Source organism: Pelobates fuscus, chromosome 4 (genome assembly GCF_036172605.1).
Source record: "Pelobates fuscus isolate aPelFus1 chromosome 4, aPelFus1.pri, whole genome shotgun sequence".
NCBI lineage: Eukaryota > Metazoa > Chordata > Amphibia > Anura > Pelobatidae > Pelobates > Pelobates fuscus.
The window spans coordinates 312,605,234-312,623,709 of record NC_086320.1 but is presented as its reverse complement, the minus strand read 5'-3'; the positions used below and the strand labels follow the sequence as shown (position 1 = coordinate 312,623,709).

The 18,476-nt window shown below is 38.4% G+C and overlaps 1 protein-coding gene across 7 annotated transcripts in view; it reads right to left on the bottom strand.

The window, feature by feature from the left end:
• Positions 1-18,476, bottom strand: part of SATB1 (SATB homeobox 1) — a 193,677-nt gene that overhangs the window by 45,512 nt on the left and 129,689 nt on the right. For 6 of the 7 annotated variants that reach the window (XM_063452302.1, XM_063452307.1, XM_063452304.1 and 3 more), the window contains one exon: positions 2,082-2,294. The exons of the other annotated variant lie outside the window; for it this stretch is intronic. In XM_063452302.1, the coding sequence (XP_063308372.1) occupies positions 2,082-2,294 (213 nt within the window). The remainder of the gene's footprint in view (positions 1-2,081; positions 2,295-18,476) is intronic. 7 annotated transcript variants of the gene reach the window in all.

Below are 18,476 nucleotides of genomic sequence, written 5' to 3'. Positions count from 1 at the left end.
TAGTAGGCTAAGACCATTAGCACACTATGTTCCCTTTCAATCAGGAAATTTACTCTCTTTCTTGCAATACATTAGAGCCCAAAAGTAGCAGCTTCCTCCTGTCGTCCATCTCCAACCTGCGTTATTTATTAGTCCTGGAAGACATTTGGTAATCATTAGCTATAAACGATCCCACATATCAAGAAGAGAAGCTATTGTTTCTGATGATCTCATTTATTTCATAAAGCACAATAAACCTACATACTGGATTATGTAGTGAAGTAACATTTTCCAGGTTCAGATACGTATCAAACACAATTATTACATTTGATGGATGGACCATACCATCCCTAGTACCTATATTAAAAGTCCAGAATGATTATTGAACTTTGCAGTTCAATGTAATCAGCAGGTGGTAGACGAAGGTTCCAAGTAGCAAAGACTCATAACATATAATATTTAAGGAACACTTTAGAACTAATGTCTATTTTAGCATGGTTTTATTCTACTAGTGATTGGAAATGCTTGGGTTATACCAAAACTTTGTTCACATAAGGATGAAAATATTGTCTCCCACTCCACCATAACCATTCATACATAGTGGTATAAATAGCAATAAATATAATAAAGAGTCTTTGAAATAATTAATAACACTAATCAGTTTACAATAAAAAAAAAGAATGCCTTAGAGGGGTTATGGAGGCCTCTTACTAAGCCACAAGACCAAAAAGTCTCAGATGGCCATTCATTGGGTGAGGCAGATCAAAGCCATAATGTGGTTACGATAGAGCACATGCTCTAAAGTAGCCACATTTTCTTAGTTTTAAAATCAATTGCGATTATCTCGCTCCAAGACCTTTGTAACAATACACGTTATCTACTTATCTCATACACAATGGGGAGGAATGTACAAGAAATGAGACACAAATCAGAGATAAATAGTACCAGGAGCCCAAACATGCACAATATGTATTGACCACATTTTGCAGTTTACTGGAATCTACTAATAGAATTGTTAAACTTCAAGGGGTTTATTTGCAAGACACCGAACTCTAAACCGAAATTAAACCAGATATCGCAATAAATGCAAAAACAGACAAGATGGAAAAGTATTTACAAATCAGAATTTTCAACCCTACATTCACTCGCTAAGTTTGCAATTTAATTTACAATTCTCTAAATATAGAGTTTTGAATTACACCAAATTAAGTATATGCAAGAAAACATTTTAATTTTATACAAGTACTGTGTAAATATATTGCGGTGTCTTGTGTACATGTAGAGAGAAATGTTTGTAAACCACATTTTTCTCAAAACATCCTGTCTTGGTAAAATTGTATAGAAAGAAAGAAGAAGAAGAAAAAAAAAAAAACTCTGCACTTACAGCAAGCAAAAAATGAACAGGTAGGAGGGAGCTGACAGGTACATATTACTACCAATTCAAAAAGCTTTGTTCAACAACAAAGAGGTTCCCGAAACATTACTACAAGTTTTAAATTAGTAAGAAACTTTAAAAGTAGTTTTAATTACCATTTAATGGTATAATGGTCTTACAAAGTCGAGATAGCTATTTTAGTAGTTCAATAAAACTTTTAATCCATCATAGACATCGTAATTAAATAATCCACATGATAAAATCAGTCAATTCAATCAGAAATTTTCAAGTACACTCTAGTGGTTATAGTGCTAGGAGTTCATTGGCGCTGTCCCAATGTAAGGTGTCAAACCATTTTTGAATGGATTGACCTTCACCTGGGTCCATCGTGTGTCTGCAGTCCTCCAAGTCATCTCTCTAAAGTGGAAATTCCTATTCTGTTTTAGCTATTTAAATGTTATCCCTATTAGGACTTGATTCGTTGGTTGAGAATGTCAAGTGATACTTTCAGCCAATGAATGATGTCCAAAGATATTTTTTCTTGTGTCTTATTAAGTTATTGTTGTGTATATATGAGCCTTAAGGAGATGGGAACACAATCTCAATAAAACATAACAAAACATGATATATGTTTTGGTTGACTATAATGAAACGAGTAATATGGCAAAGTTAATTAATTTTGGCGGGGTAACTCATGAGGTCCTGTTTGGGAAGGATTAGCCATTACCTGTGGAGGACGGCTTGGTGGTGTGCTTATCAAAGGGGCTGGACCCATGGTGGATGCTGCATTGAGACTTCTTTCCCTTTCATCCTGGTAAATACGGTCTCGTTCGGCCTCTGGTAACTGTAAGAAATTCTGCATCGCTCGAAGGTTTACCAATAGAGATTGTGACGCAGTCTTGGGGTCTTCTTCCTTTCTCAGTATTTCTGAGAGCAAGCCCTACATGAATTTAACAAAAAATATATTTACCATCCCAGTTACACTCTGCTTTAAGAACCAGTAACGAGAAAACCGAAATCTAGCTCAAATAAGAACTCCACTCTTTAGTTTCCTATTTAACTAGACATTTTTTTTCAGTTATATTATTTTACAGGAGTAGAAAACAAACAAAAAAAAAAAACCCAAGTTAAGAGCAATATTTTCATTAGAAACTAGATTTAGAGATAGAGATTAAGATTAGTCAACTAAACCTGTGACATGTGAAAGCTATTAGAGCTTGATCAATGTTTCATATAGATTAGTGCTGAATTGGGTTTCGGCTGGCATAAACGAATCAAATGCGCCCAAACAAATCAATCAGTCTGGAATTTACCTGTGTAGTTTGATAAGGCTTCACAAGTCAGTCCTAAATGGATGCACATGCGTTATTTGATTTGTTTGTATTAGCTGAAACACATTTGCTTCAATTAAAAACATTGATCAAGCTGGAACAACTTTCAGATGTCACAGGTTTAGATGACTAATCCTAATCTCTATTAAAAATAAGGTACGGTTCGGGTATGTGCACACAACAGGGAAGTATACATACAACTGCTGGAAACGCATTGTCTGTGGGTGCAGTGTTCAAGACTGAATCCATTGTTTCTTAATCAACTCAATGCTACTAGCAGACCTGTGTGTCAATGACACAGAAAAAGAAAGGGCCAAAAATGATATAGAGTTATCATAAGCTCTTTGCCTACAAGCAGACTGCTGAAATCCTACTACTCCTGTTACTCTTAATAACTGTTATGCTGGTTGCACCGTAGTAAAATATCAAAGCTTTAGTATGGTACAAACATTTAATTTGCGTGCAAATTACAAAGTTGTATTCCTGGCAATATAGTTCCCTCTGGCCTCCCCCTCCCCTTGACCCCACACCCCTCACTCCCACCTCCCACACTGTAAGGGTTAACATTACTGTACTCACCTGATTCCCTCTGCGCTGTGTCGGCGCTCCGCCTCCTCTGTCATCACACGCAAGCGCATTAGGCCCTCCCCATATGAAAACATTGCTGCGATGCTTTGCTATGGGTTTTAAGTGACGCTGGATGACCTCATGCAGAGCGTGAAAACGTCCAGCGTCAGTTACGTGACTGAAAGTCGCCTCGCAAGGAAGTGTCTGACAGCCACTAGAGGCAGTCTTAATACTGCAATGCAATTGTTGCAGTTTCTAAGAAACGGCAATAATTAACATTACAGGGTTAAGGGGACAGGGACATTGTACCCAGGCCATGTCAATGACATGAAGTGGTCTAGTTGCCTATAGTGTTCCTTTAAGTGACACTTAGTCACATTGGCCATCTCAGGCACAGGTTCAATGTTTCACAACATCAAACTACTCCTTTAACATTTTTTTAAGAGCTTGCATTAATTGTTTAGTTTTTATAAATATATGCATTACAGAAGATGAGATCTTTTTAAATTAACATTATTGAAGAACCCGTTTCTTATTTACCTTATTCTAGTACTGAAGTCCCCCGGCACTGGCTCCTGATGTCAGCTCCAAGGGGAACCTAATTGCACATGTGTGCTGTGCCCATTAGACCTTTGAAAGCAATGGGGGATTTGCAAGATGCTGGATTTCGTCATACAGAGCATGAGGACGTCCACAGACATTTCACAGAGTCAAACTCCATGAATCAGCAGGAGGCACCTCTACTGGCTGTCTGGTAGACAGCCGCTAAAGGCTGAATTGTAGGGCTAAGGGGGACAGGGACACTGCACCCAGATCACTTCAATGAAATTAAGTGGCCTGGGTGCCTATAGAGTTCTGTTAATGCCCTATTAATTCTTGCAAAAATACATGTTATGTAGTGAGTAGGTTTTTATTTCCCTCCGCTGCACATTTGACCCTAGTAAACACTTTTGTTATTGGTTTGAATTAGTCACTCACAAAAACCTCCTGAACATGAAATAAACTTTTTTCTTCATTATACAACTGCCGGTTAAATATATACTAGTAAGCAACTATAAAAAGAACAAATCTAAAAAAAATAAAGTAAAATAAATATAAAATTGCGAAAAGAAAAAAAACGCAACAAAATTATTTTTTACAAAAAATGAAAATAAACTAGCATAATCAAATGCTAGATGCAATATTAACCACAAGCCTGCAATGCCACTTCTAAAAAGGTTTCAATCCAAGCCAATATTAACTTCTATTGCTCTGCTCTAAATAGATACCACTCTAGGGACACCATTTAGAAGATTATGACCTGTGTTCACCATCTTCGTCTTTTCCTTTAATTGTATGAAGGATCAATCAACACCAACTGGGATTTTCCGTTTAATACCAGAGTAATTGCATCAATATAAACTACATTCACTGGCTAACAATAATTGTCACACAACTGGGATTGTTCACATGGCAATAGACTACAACCTGTAACTTTTATATATAGTTGTATAGGCGCACTGTATTGTTTATCTTTCTCGAACCTGCTGCAAGGGTTTATACAAATTCTAAATGCATATTTCCACTACTGCAACAGCTTAGTATTAACACTCTTTTAAATAAACAAAAAGCACAACACATTTTGCGTTACACTAAGCGGTTATACAACTAGGTATTAGGCATTATAATGTTCTAAAGCAGTTTAAAGGGAACTTGTCAAACAAATTGTGTGGCTGTCAATTTAATATTCTAAAATGTATAGATTTGTATTTCATACTAGTTGCCAGAAATATGCCCTATAAAAAGGAGACGCAAAGATCATTTTAGGAAGCAGGAAAACATATATCATTTAATACCGTATGAAGCAGTGGTCAAGCACTGAGACTGTTAAGGAAGTATTATTAGTATATAAGTGGCTCTGTCAATTTTCAGACTTTCATAAAGAAATAATATTTATGATATACTCGTATTGACTGCATTGCATTTTCATTGAAATTCCAAGACAATCAAATGATATCACAAGACAGAGTTGGGATTATTGTGTCTTATGGTCAAAGCCTGTGCTTGACAAAAATGTTGGCAAAGTCCACAACTGCGGCCAGCAACAGCTGTTGGAAAAGGCGTTTTTCAAGCAAATCACAATATAAGGATGACGGACTAGGAGCTGAAGTTGAGTGCAGGAAAATAGTTGGTGTAGAATGCTAAAAGTGACAGTCACTTAAAATGTAAACTGCATGGTGTGGTTGTTATAGGATTCTTTTCAAACACTTACAAAGCGTTCTTATAGGGAATACTGGTTTACATTCAAAGTTTACTACCCACTGCAATTCAATTATTTTGGTTATTGGATATGTAAATAATACTATTAAAAAATAAATCTTAAAAAAAGAATATATATATATATACGTACATAGAGTATAAAAGTATTGAACAGTACTATACATGACTACAGACACATTTAAAAAGCTTTCTTCATTACTATTTTTTAAAGTGTTAAAGGCAGTCTTCAGTAATTGAGAAAGATATATACGGTAATTGATAATGCAAAAAAATGTAAAATAAGGGCCGACTGCGAGACTGTACGGACGTGTCCCTGTGGAGCTTCGTCCGAGCAGTGGAAAAATTGACGGTTTTAACCCGTCAATACACGCCAGACGAAAACCCAAAATATTGCCCCCACCAGAAGACAACATGGGCCACAATAAGAAGTTTCGGGAGCCTGAGAGTCCAAAATTCCCAGATTTTAGACTCCTTCGAGAGACACACGCCATGAGAAACACCTAAGATGGCGTCTGAAGCGAGACCCGTAGCGGAAGACTCAAAAGGAGTCCCAGGAGGTGGCAGAATCACCTGTTTCTCCCTGCCACTGCGAAGCAGACCAGGACTCAGAGTCTGAGGAAGACTTAGCACTCTCCACAAAAGAGGATATTAAGAGGCTACTCCTGGACCTCTGCAAAGTGTGGAAGCCAGATCTCCATGAGACCCAAAAAGAGATGGGCATCGTGACCCAGAGAGGGAAAGAGCAAGGGAGGAAAGGCTACAAGCCACAGAGGCACACATGGAGGAGCTTACAAAGCAAGTCCAGCAAATGCACAGAGCTATGGCCTCCATGGAATCTTGGCAGAGACGCCAGAATGTACAACTGAGAGGGGTCCCGAGCGGAGGGCAGTGGGGAGGAACTATTCCCCTACACCCTGAGGCTGTTCATATATATATAGGCCTTAAAGGAGGAAAAGACCCATATATGCTGTGATCAGCACTCCGGATCAGAAAGGCTGACACAGCCCCAGCTGAAACTCCAAGAGATATAATAGTAGTAACCAGAGACATAGCGGTTCACTCTGCGATTATGTGAAGTGTCATGTTTGAAAATAGTGAGGTGACAGAGGGTGACATTTACCCTTTGTGGTTCTTGCAGAAAAGTGCAAGCTGGCTTTTGTTGCTACAATATTGAGAGACCGTTCATTCCGATATAGATGGGGCACAGATGGAGCCTTGCTGGTCCACACGGAGAAAAGACCTTCTCCCTCACATCAGACAAAGACCCAGAGACACTATGGGAAACCCTCCTGCTACCAACCTCGAACCTGACTGTGCCAACTACGACGACGCATACAATAGTGGCTAGGAAAGACCCAGATGAAGGCACCTCAGGGGCACGACCTGGACCACAAGCACTCAGGAGAACACGACCGTGACGAGGGATTATTAAATGCGACCGCATGAGACTGTCCTCACCACTACTAATTACCATATACTCCCTGCTGGCTTACCTAGATCTGCTCCCTAACCCACCGAGACATACCCTCCATTTATACAGATAACACTTATGTTATAGTGTCTATCACAAAATATGCCTATAATTCTTATGTAATGCTGCTTAGCACATTATGCCACCTATGTTGTCTGAATTTTATTTATATTGATTTCATTACATCACTTTGATTACCAGTTACGGATACCATTGTATACAGGTGTATACTACGCCAATAAAACACAAATAAAAAAAAAAATAGGGTTGGATAACCTTTTATATGACTGTTGGATTAGTAAGTTGCAAGTTTGTCTTATGTATTGGATCTATGATACTTACTGATGTGAAGCACCATTCTCTTTTTATGTACAAGGGTGTTCCCTTTTCTGTACATGTATAAAGGGATGTATTTAATTTAAATACTCTCTTTGGCTGTATGGTTGCTATCACCATATTACTGTATTTTTATTTTACTATGTTTATTACATTAGTTTATTTATGTTTCGTTACACCATTTATTTTTCTTTTATTATTTTATTCCCATTATGGTTTACCATATTTCACTTTTGCTTTTGTGCTCTTCTTCCCTATTTATTCTTGAGTTTTCTTTTTATTTTCTTCTTTCGTTATTTATGCCTTATTAATTTCTTGCTTTTATTTATTTGGTTTTCATTGTTTTTATTTAGTTTGGGGAATTATGAGTGCTTCTGTAGTGACTATGTGGTGCGCATATTGGATTCCAAGCCTCGTTTTGGTTTAGCCACGCATGCACGGTAGTGTTTGTATGATTCGGCATGGTCTTGGAATGCATATTGCACTCCAAGTCTCATTTTGGTTTAGACACGTATGTGCAGTAGTGTTCACCGGCGGACACTTCTGCACTCCACCAACATGATCATTCCCTTAGGGGGACTTAACAATGTATGTGAATTTAATCACATAAGATGTTGTGTAAGGCAGTCCTTTGGATCTCCTATTGTTTATTAGGTACTGTGATTTCTCTGGACTTAAACCAATCACAGTATTGTAGTCTGGATTGGCGTGTTTTCTTTTAGAAGTGGGTGGCCAGTCACTTCTCCAAATGAGACATATCATTATATTACTTTATTACTATATATGGTGATTACCTGACTGTTTTTGTTATTCTGCCTTGAGAAAGACATTTTAGGAAAATAGTTTGGGGATATTGATGTTATTTTGGTATAGGATCCTTTATAATAACATTGTATCACTGTATGTCCATTGTCAGGTATGCAATCCTAGTTATGTGTGTGTTTTTGTTTTAGTTTTATAAGTCAAAGTTAAATCTGGAACATTGATACCGGTTAAATTTTGCAAATATGATAATATAACATTTTGTTAATATATTCAGATTTTAAATGAATTTATGGATTACTGTTAATCTGAATATTCTAATAAAAATTGTTGATTTAAAAAAAAAAAATTAAAATAAATCAAATACTCACAACAAGTGAGTATTTTTTTCTAGGCAATCCTCTATTGTGGTTCTGTCCTACACAGCAACTAGAAGCAGCTGATCAATTTCAGACACTCAGTACATATCAATACAAAAGTGTAGCACTTAGCATGACACCCCACATAGGGTGCATGATATTGTGCATATGTTCTAGATCGGAATGCTTTCCTAAGGAGAGCACTTTGGGATATGCAATTCTTACAAGTGTTTCCATGGAATTCAATGAATCTGCTATACGCACACAGGTACCATTTATCCTGCCTTCCCATATGAACGATGTAATTCCTCTCCCTTCAGAAGTCAGCCTAGGACAAAAATACAGAGCATTTAATAAGTCTGTTTCACACTATTTCACCAAACTCCACATCATAGAAATTTGTTTAGAAAGATCTGCATTACAGACTTGGCAACAATCTCTGTTCTCCTCTGGATACACTGCTGTCAGAAAGTTCTTATGTGTTTACCAATTGTATAGAGCTGCAGCAATAGTTGTCATTTTATAAATGAAAATAATAAAAGGATAATGCACCGTGTTCTAAAGCATACATAATCTCAAACTGCTTCTACAAACACAGCAATTACATTTGTTTACTTCAATTGCCTGCACGGTCATCAGATCTCATTTCAAAGCAGTTTTAGTATGAGGTAGAACGGAAGACAAGCATAAATGTAGAAAACGTGTGATGCAGACATGTCAACAAAAAACCCCAAGACATATTTCTAGGACCTTAAAGAATACAGGCTGACCCAAAACCAGGGTCTGTCCTATCCATAGGCAAGTGCAACCAATTTCATTTTTATTTTTAATGAAAAAAAAAAAAACTAGCAAACGTTTAACCATTATAGGGCCTTTAGCTAAAACATAGCTTAATCTATGGCAGGCCAGGAACATTCGCACATCCATCCACTCCTGCCATTTAGTCAAAGAATGGTGGAAGATGATGTGGTGGGTGGCATAGCACACGGCATTGCTGGCCATTCCGGCATCTCTTGTAGCCTACTATTATGTTGTGATTTGTGCCCACAAATCCTTCAAGCCAGTTTGGCGCCTATGCCACACAGCACTACGGAAAAGGATGGAGTGTATCTGCGTACTAGGACTTGTTTGATGCTCAAGAGCTGCGGACCTTTTACAGAAATACATGATTATTTACTAAAGAGAGTATAATCATGGAAGAAGATTGCCATTATACAGAGAAGGTCGATGGCTACTGTGAGCACCACTGTGTTAGTTTATAAGACAACTAAAATGTATTATTAGAATGGTCCTTAATTCAATATATACAATGTTTATAGATGAAATTAGATTAAGTGTTTAAAAATGGATTCATGTTCAACTTATTTAAATCAACTACCAAATCAAGATTCTGTTCAAATAATAGAACACTACACATGCCAAATGTCTTATGACAAAGAACACTGAACTGATAATAGATATCTAAGAATTTTGTTAAGACTTATCTTATCTATTAGTTGATAAATAAGTAGCCCTGTTAGATTATCTGTAACACGGGGTCCCTCAACTGCTTTCAACCACACTCTCATTAAGGTTGACAAGAGGTGCAACGTTTAAAACATAGTGTTGTTAACCATCAAATGTAACAGTTTATCCCTTTGGATTTCCTAAATGTAAGTAAATCTAGGGCAGTGCTTTTTACAGTAAGCTTCTAGTGGCCACCTTACCAATTTTCTAAAGTTAACGTATACTGGTGAGCAAATTTCATTCACATGCAACCACGATGGTGGCCATACATTGGTAACTACTGACCTAGGTTATGTTTTCACATCAATATAATGTTTAAGGAGTATAACATCAGCAAATTATATTCCATTTCACTGTATCAATTAATACATACGTTTTAGTAAAGTCTTTGGCAGTTTGTGTCTAGGAATCGAACGTAGTTATCTTGCTTTGAATAAACCACTTCTGTGGATGCGGTCCAATGCACTGCCTTAGTCATTGTGTCCCCACCCTATCGTTACAAAGATTTTCTTCCATTTCTGTCACATTGTTTACTTTCCACTCCTTATCCACTGCCCATTCCCTGTGAACCACTCCAAATAATGGCAAGAGAAAGTTTATACAGACTTGCCTTGGATATCTCCCATTAAAGTGTTACACATTGGGTCCTTCTATAAAAATGTAGCCGACCACAATCTTAAAGTGGTGCAATCACCATGGAAACAAATGTAATATTCTTGTTAATGTATTATTATTATTATTATTTTATATAGCGCCAACAAATTCCGTAGCGCTGTACAATGGGATCAACCTTTAGAACTCCACGGACTATTTGCAAAGAGAAAGTTTGGAGCAAAGTTTATGTGTACACACTTGCATTAAAATAAAAATTGTCCTTAAAATTAAAGACTAAAATAAATAAAATAATATTAAAAAAATCACTATTAACAACCTCTACGGATAAATCACAGTTTAAAAACTCAGCACCCATCATTAGGGCAGGATGCTACTACACAGAAATACACTACAAATTGTAGGAATAGATTTTTGTTCCACTAGATGAAATTCCAATTAAGTCTTGCAAACAGTACTATATCTTAGGTAAACCTCTATTAGCTACTCATATTTCAGATAAGCACATGGCAATAACTCATACATTTATAATCAAAGAACAAATAACCTCCAATCAAATTGTTGATAGGGTCAGGGTAATTAATTGGGCGTGTAATTTATTGTGCAGTCATAAAACAAAAAGAAGAGATCTGTGTAACTTATTGCCATCTGACAAACTGCGTGAATTTTGACTCCCATTTCTTTTTCTACTCTTATTGATGTCCCATCCATATTTGCTGCATCACTAACTTAAGAAGTTATTTTTATGTAAGTAAGTAGACTTTTTGCACTCTGCTGTTTTTCTTTATCTGTAAAATTGGTAGGGCACTAACAATGGCATAACTGGCGCAGCGCAGTGTTTTGCTTTCCTATGGGATTGTATTGGATTGGCTGAGATCATCAAAACCGATGATTGCAGCCACGGAGGAGGAGCCAGCCACAGCTAAATTGGCATGGCATGGGGAAAAAATTGAGTAAAGTTACTGCACAGAGAGGGGGACGGTCACCTAAACAGCCACTTCACCACTATAGTGCCAGGAATATATCCTTGCATTCCTGACACTATAGCGTTCCTTTCAGAGGTGGGCATTTCCTTTTTTTCTCCTACGTTATTTTTACTGAAGGACTAGCACACCTTATCTTTAGATAACTGAGTGAAGGAGACTATTTATATTCATACATACAGACTTCATGCGGAGTGCAAATAATTAGTTTAATATATAGATTAAAAAAGAAATAAAAAGGTAGGTGAAAGGTAGTGAGAACGAAGTGCAGGCAAGCCTCTGTAAAAAGGTCACTCCAACCCTAATTATAACATGTAAACGAAAATAGAAAATACAGGGCGCCACAGTCACTATATGGGTAATCCAATGAATGGGGAAAAAGGTAGAATAAATATAACAAAGTTTATTGAAGATATAAAACAGTCTAAGCACACGATATGTGCAAAAGATATATATATATATATATATATATATATATATATATATATATATATATATATATATATATATATATTTAGAAAAGCCACAATAGGCTATAGGACACTTAGGTGTAGCAGCTCAATATAATCATGTCAATCCCAATGCAGATAAAATCTTTAAAATCAAACTCTCTACAAGCATTACAATGTTTAGGTACACTGTGCTTCATGTTCTTATTTTTAATTCCATTAAAATGTTCTAGTAATCTTAAAGTTAACTCTTAAAATTAATTAAGAGTTAATTTTTTATCAGAGAAACCTAATGGGTTTTTTAGATGCGGAAGGTGCACTACATGCAAATTCCAGAAAAATAAAGTTACGGATTTTTGCAGTACAGTGACCAAAGAAACCTTTAAAATTAAGCACTTTATTAATTGTCAAAGCAGATTTGTAGTTTATATGTTACAGTGTAAATGCGGGGTTCAATATGTAGGACGCACTATTAGAAAACTGCACGTAAGATTACTAGAACATTTTAATGGAATTAAAAATAAGAACATGAAGCACAGTGTACCTAAACATTGTAATGCCTGTAGAGAGTTTGATTTTAAAGATTTTATCTGCATTGGGATTGACATGATTATACCACATTGGAGGGGTGGAGATACTGAGAAAATGTTGGCCATGAGGGAGACGGAATGGATATACAAAATGAAATCCTCTGTCCCCTCAGGACTCAACACGGATTTGGATATATTGGCTTTCATGGATTGATCGATTTTGTACTAATCCCTCTCTCTTTTTTATTTCTCATTATTATATTTTATATATTTGTTATCTCTTATTATTACATAATATTGCACATATTTTCATCTCTCATTACTATATGGTGTATTTTGTATTATTGTATTTTTTACTCCAGTGTACTCTTGATCTTCTCTGATTTTTTTTTTCTCTTCCAGGGTATTTTAGTGTATTTCAATGTATTTTTTAAATTTTTAATATATATTTCGATATATGTCATCCATTAATAATTATACACATATTTTATGATATTCTATGCCCCCACTGTTTAATTTTAATATTATTATTTATTTATATACAAGTATGCATTGTACTATGATCCTTGATACTTTGATATTTTTATATTTACATATTTATATATATATATCCGTTATTGTGTAACTATATATATATTTGATTTCATGATAGATATACTCCCACTATTGATACTTCTCAAGTCCTCTGATATATAGCTAGATTACTACTATTATGTATAGATAGCCATTATATATGTAATTTATGTATTACTTTTATTTTATGCTTGAAATATAAATGGACTTATTGTTATACCATTTCTACAACATATGCTTATTTTTCCCTATACTTTTTTCCATTTCTTTCATATAATTTTTCCATTTATTTTTATTTCTACTTATATAATTTTTATATTTTCTACTTCTTTATATATATATTTTTTCATATACCGTATATACTCTAGTATAAGCCGACCCAAATATAAGCCGAGGCCCCTAATTTTACCCCAAAAAACTGGGAAAACTTATTGACTCGAGTATAAGACTAGGGCGGGAAATGCAGCGGCTACTGGTAAATTTCTAAATAAAATTAGATCCTAAAAAAATATATATTAATTGAATATTTATTTACAGTGTGTGTATAATGAATGCAGTGTGTGTGTATGAATGCAGCGGGTGTGTATGAATGCAGCGTGTGCGTATGAGTGCAGCGTGTGTGTATGAATGCAGTGTGTGTATGAATGCAGTGTGTGTGTATGAGTGCAGTGTGTGTGTATGAGTGCAGTGTGTGTGTATGCGTGCAGTGTGTGTGTGTATGAGTGCAGTGTGTGTGTGTATGAATGCAGTGTGTGTGTGTGTGTATGAATGCAGCGTGTGTGTGTATGAGTGCAGCGTGTGTGTGTATGAGTGCAGCGTGTGTGTGTATGAGTGCAGCGTGTGTATGAATGCAGCGTGTGTGTATGAGTGCAGTGTGTGTGTATGAGTGCAGTGTGTGTGTATGAGTGCAGTGTGTGTGTGTATGAGTGCAGTATGTGTGTATGAGTGCAGTGTGTGTATGAGTGCAGTGTGTGTGTATGAGTGCAGTGTGTGTATGTGTATGAGTGCAGTGTGTGTGTGTGTGTGTGTGTGTGTGTGTTGCAGAGCCTTGGTGGGGGGTGGGCAATTTTATTATTTTTTTTAATTATTTTAATTTTTTTATATTATTATTTCTTATTATTATTTTACATTTAATTTATTATTATTTTATTATTATTATTTTTTTTTTTGTCCCCCCTACCTGCTTGATATATGGCAGGGAGGGGGGCTCTCCTTCCCTGGTGGTCCAGTGGCATTGGCAGTTCAGTGGGGGGAGGGGGGCTGGCAGAGCTGTAACTTACCTCTCCTGCAGCTCCTGTCAGCTCTCTCCTCCTCCGCGCCGTCCGGTCAGCTCTTCTGTCTGCACTATGACCCCGCGGCTCTCGCAAGATTTACACTGGGAGCTGACCGAGGTGCTGAACGGACCGGCGCGGAGGAGGAGGGAGCTGACAGGAGCTGCAGGAGAGGTAAGTTACAGCTCTGCAGCCCCCACAGCCCCTGGCTGTGTTATGGCAATGCAAATTGCCATAATACAGACTATTGACTTGAGTATAAGCCGAGTTGGGGTTTTTCAGCACAAAAAATGTGCTGAAAAACTCTGCTTATACTCGAGTATATACGGTATATATTTTTTTATCCTTTTTTCTTTAACCCATCCTCCATCTATTTAATATACCCCATCAGTCCTATTTATATTTAATTTGTGGCTGATAGTAATTGATGTTAGGGGTTAGCTGGGAGTCAGGTAGGTCTGTACACACATACTGCATAAAATGTGAACGTCTTTGTTGTAGGACGTTCTTAATGCAGATGTGTATAGGACCAATAAAGTATTTTTCCAGTGTTCCAGCGTGGTCACGCATGCACGGGTCGGTCACGCGTGCGTCATGACGTGCGCATGCGTGATTACGGCAATGGAGTGACAGACCGACGGACCGGCAGAATTTAAAAAGGAGAGAAGATGGGAAGAAGGAAGAAGCTCCTGAGGGCGTCGCACAGATGAAACGCGTTAAGCAACAGCTGGCACCCTGCAATTTGGTATTAGCAGTCTTTTTTCCCATGTACTTTGGTTACAATTTTTGTGCTGCGAAAGTACTTGACCGAGTGCTGTTTTATCTATACCAGTGATTGGGTTTTTGCCTTTTCACTTTGTTGGTTTTGCACTCTAGCATTTGCACTTTTTAGATTCTTTATGTACCTTTGTACTATGTTATATTGAGCTGCTACACCTAAGGGTCCTATAGCCTATTGTGGCTTTTATATATATATTATCTATTGCACATATTGTGTGCTTAGACTGTTTTATATCTTCAATAAACTTTGTTATATTTAGCCTACCTTTTTCCCCATTCATTGGATTACCCATATAGTGACTGTGGCGCCCTGTATTTTCTATTTTCGATTACATAATATATAGATTATTAACATATATGAGAAATAAGAAATATGCAGGCATTTTACTTGTGCTTCCTGGTAATTCATACTACACCTCAATTTTTTCAAGAGTAGCTCCAAATTTAGAACATGAAAATGAAATGTAAGCTGGTTTATTCTTGTTACAGATTAACAGTGGAACTCCTGGCCCTTTTAATTGTCCCTTATAAAAATGACACCAGGCAGTCTTTGTACCAGGAACTAATTGAGAATACAAAATGGGTCCACGTGGAAGACTATTTGATGGTTGACATTCGCAATCTATTTGGCCGCCGCCAAACAGTCATACTTTTCCTCTCTCATTAGTTCATGCTCCTGCAATCCCAGGCGTCTCTTTGACAACTTTCTTCTTCGCCTTGCTGTGGCCACCCCTCAAACTAGCCTTACAGCCGATAGCTTTGCATATTACTTTACCAACAAGATTGAACAGCTAAGGAAAGAATTCTCCCCTCCTTGCCGTTCTTGTTCTCAAACTCACGTAGATCATGCCTTTCCTACCCTTCAGACTTTCTCCCCGGCTACTGAACAAGAGGTGGCTGCGCTTCTCTTTTCCTCTCACCCCACCACTTGCCCACTTGATTCTTTCCCATCTCACCTTATCAAATCTCTCTCCCCTTGTCTTGTGCCTTCCTTAACACACATCTTCAACTGCTCTCTCTCTTCTGGCATTGTCCCTGCTGACATTAAACATGCCACTGTGGTACCTATCCTGAAAAAAACATCTCTTGACCCGTCCTCCCCCTCTAACTATTGTCCCATATCCCTGCTCCCTTTCTCTTCAAAGCTTCTGGAAAGACTTGTCTTTTTTTTTATTATTCTTTTTTTTTGTTGTGCAGGTAGGTACATGACATTTTAAACGCCACAACAGCGTACATATATATTCATATAGATTGAGCAGTGGCATGAGTGCGTGCACATTTTTAAATACAAACAATATAACAGGCTTAACATTGATGAATATTTACTGCCATATAGTGTAGCATGTGAAAGAGTTAAGGTTGCTTAGCTGTACACTATTGCAGTATAATGAATGCTGGGACATACAAGTCTGCATGGAAAACAAGGCTGATGATTCAATCGTAGGATATAGCAGACATGAGAATTTCTTGTTAAATATATTAGGTAGGCAGATGAGAAATCTGGCCACATTGAGTGGCTAGTACATTGAACCCCCAAGGCTTTACACCCTTAAACATAGCTGCATTATACGCTTTAACACATGACTTCTAGCCTCTACATTGTCGGAATCAGTATGACAATCAGAGACTATGAATTGAGTTGTCAGGAGTAGTATCATGCTAAATGGTACATCATTCCAACCAACCAGGTAGTTATGGGGGGTTGTGTTTAAATTTAAATATTAGTTGTTCAGTCACAAGCTGAGCAGACAAGAGTTATTATGAAGACCCTGGGGTCGAGCTAACTGCTCTGGGGATAATTAGCTAAGCAGTTGTTGTAATTCTGGGCCAGAGGTGTTCCCTCAAAGCCTGCCTCCAGGTTAATGCTTCACATAATAATAAATAAGGCAACACTTAATGTGAATATAAACTATACAAACAATAATGCAAACAACATGTGTAGCAATACCAAGGCAGAAAACTCTGGGAGGTATGACAGGCTTGTTACTACTGGTCAGAGCCCTGCTATGAGGGTCAGTGGGCAGAGAGATTATTAAGTAAAGATCATCGGTATTGACTACATAGGCTATTAAATATTTTCACGCAACAGTACAGTCTCATAGGTGGTCTGTTGCAGTGTGTAGTTCAGGGTTTCCCCCTCACGGATCAGTCCCATAGCCTGACTCAGCCTATGCCAGCAGGGTGTACGACGCAGTCCCCGAGTGCAGAGGTACACTGCCTGTCACCTTGCCACAATATGCTCCGGTAGGTTGGGGCTCGTAGCTTGTGTGGATCGCTGCTCAGCCCTTTAGGTTGTGGTCCCGCTTGAGTGCGCTTGGGCGATATCTTCGGCGCCATTTTAAGGCTCTGCACTGAGCTTCTCCAGCTATTTTGGAGAGAATGTCTCTGGGGGCTATGTCGGCCCTGGGGAACCCAGGTGAACAGTACTGTACCTTGTTTGGGGGACTTGCTCCCCGATGCGTCTTGAGGGTAAGTTGGTGTTTGCCGGGTGTTGGTAGCGTTGTGCTCTCAGGCCCTCGGAGCCTCCAACCCTTCCTTCCGCTTTGGGCCTGCATCCATTCTGAGTATAACTGTGGGTGCTTGTTATTTGCAGTGGCGAGCGGTGGGTCAGCTTGTGCTTGGATGCCACTTTGCTTGCAGCAGACTCGGGGAGAGGGCTTTCTTTCCCTCTGGCTTTGGCTCTCCTGGCAGCCACCATTTTGATTGATGCGTCTGGGCCGCGTTGCAGGGTGGTAGTGTCGCTGGGCTTGTTCTGAGCTCCAGGGTGAGGACCGGGATCACCCCCACCGGTCCAAAGGGGGGGGGACAGGGTCCAGTCCGCCTGGCTTTGGGCCCCTGGCTGGGTTCCATTTGGCAGGATAGTGGGGCAGCGGCTGTCCGCCCCACTCACCGCCGGAGTAGGCCCCAGTTGGGTTATCGATGATCGCTCCACCAGGGGACTGCAGCTCGAGGAGCCAGCCTCACCCTGGTTCCTGTTTCTCCTCTGCATTAAGGATTGTTGCTTGTGGTCATTATTGAGGCAAAAAAATCTTGATTTTAAGGCTTTAGGCTTATAATCTTGCAGGAGCTGAGTGTGCATGCGACTATCCAGCTCGGCGGTCCGACCCCGCCCCCCGGAAAGACTTATCTTTGACTGTGTGTCTCACTTCCTTATCTTTTTCCAACTCTCTCCTTGACTCTCTTCAATCTATCTTCCAGCCCTCTCCACTCTACTGAGACTTCTCTTATCAAAGTTAGCAACGACCTAATCGCAGCTAAATCCAAAGGCCACTACTCCATACTAATTATTCTTGACCTCTCTGCTGCCTTTGACACCGTTGACAATGCTCTCCT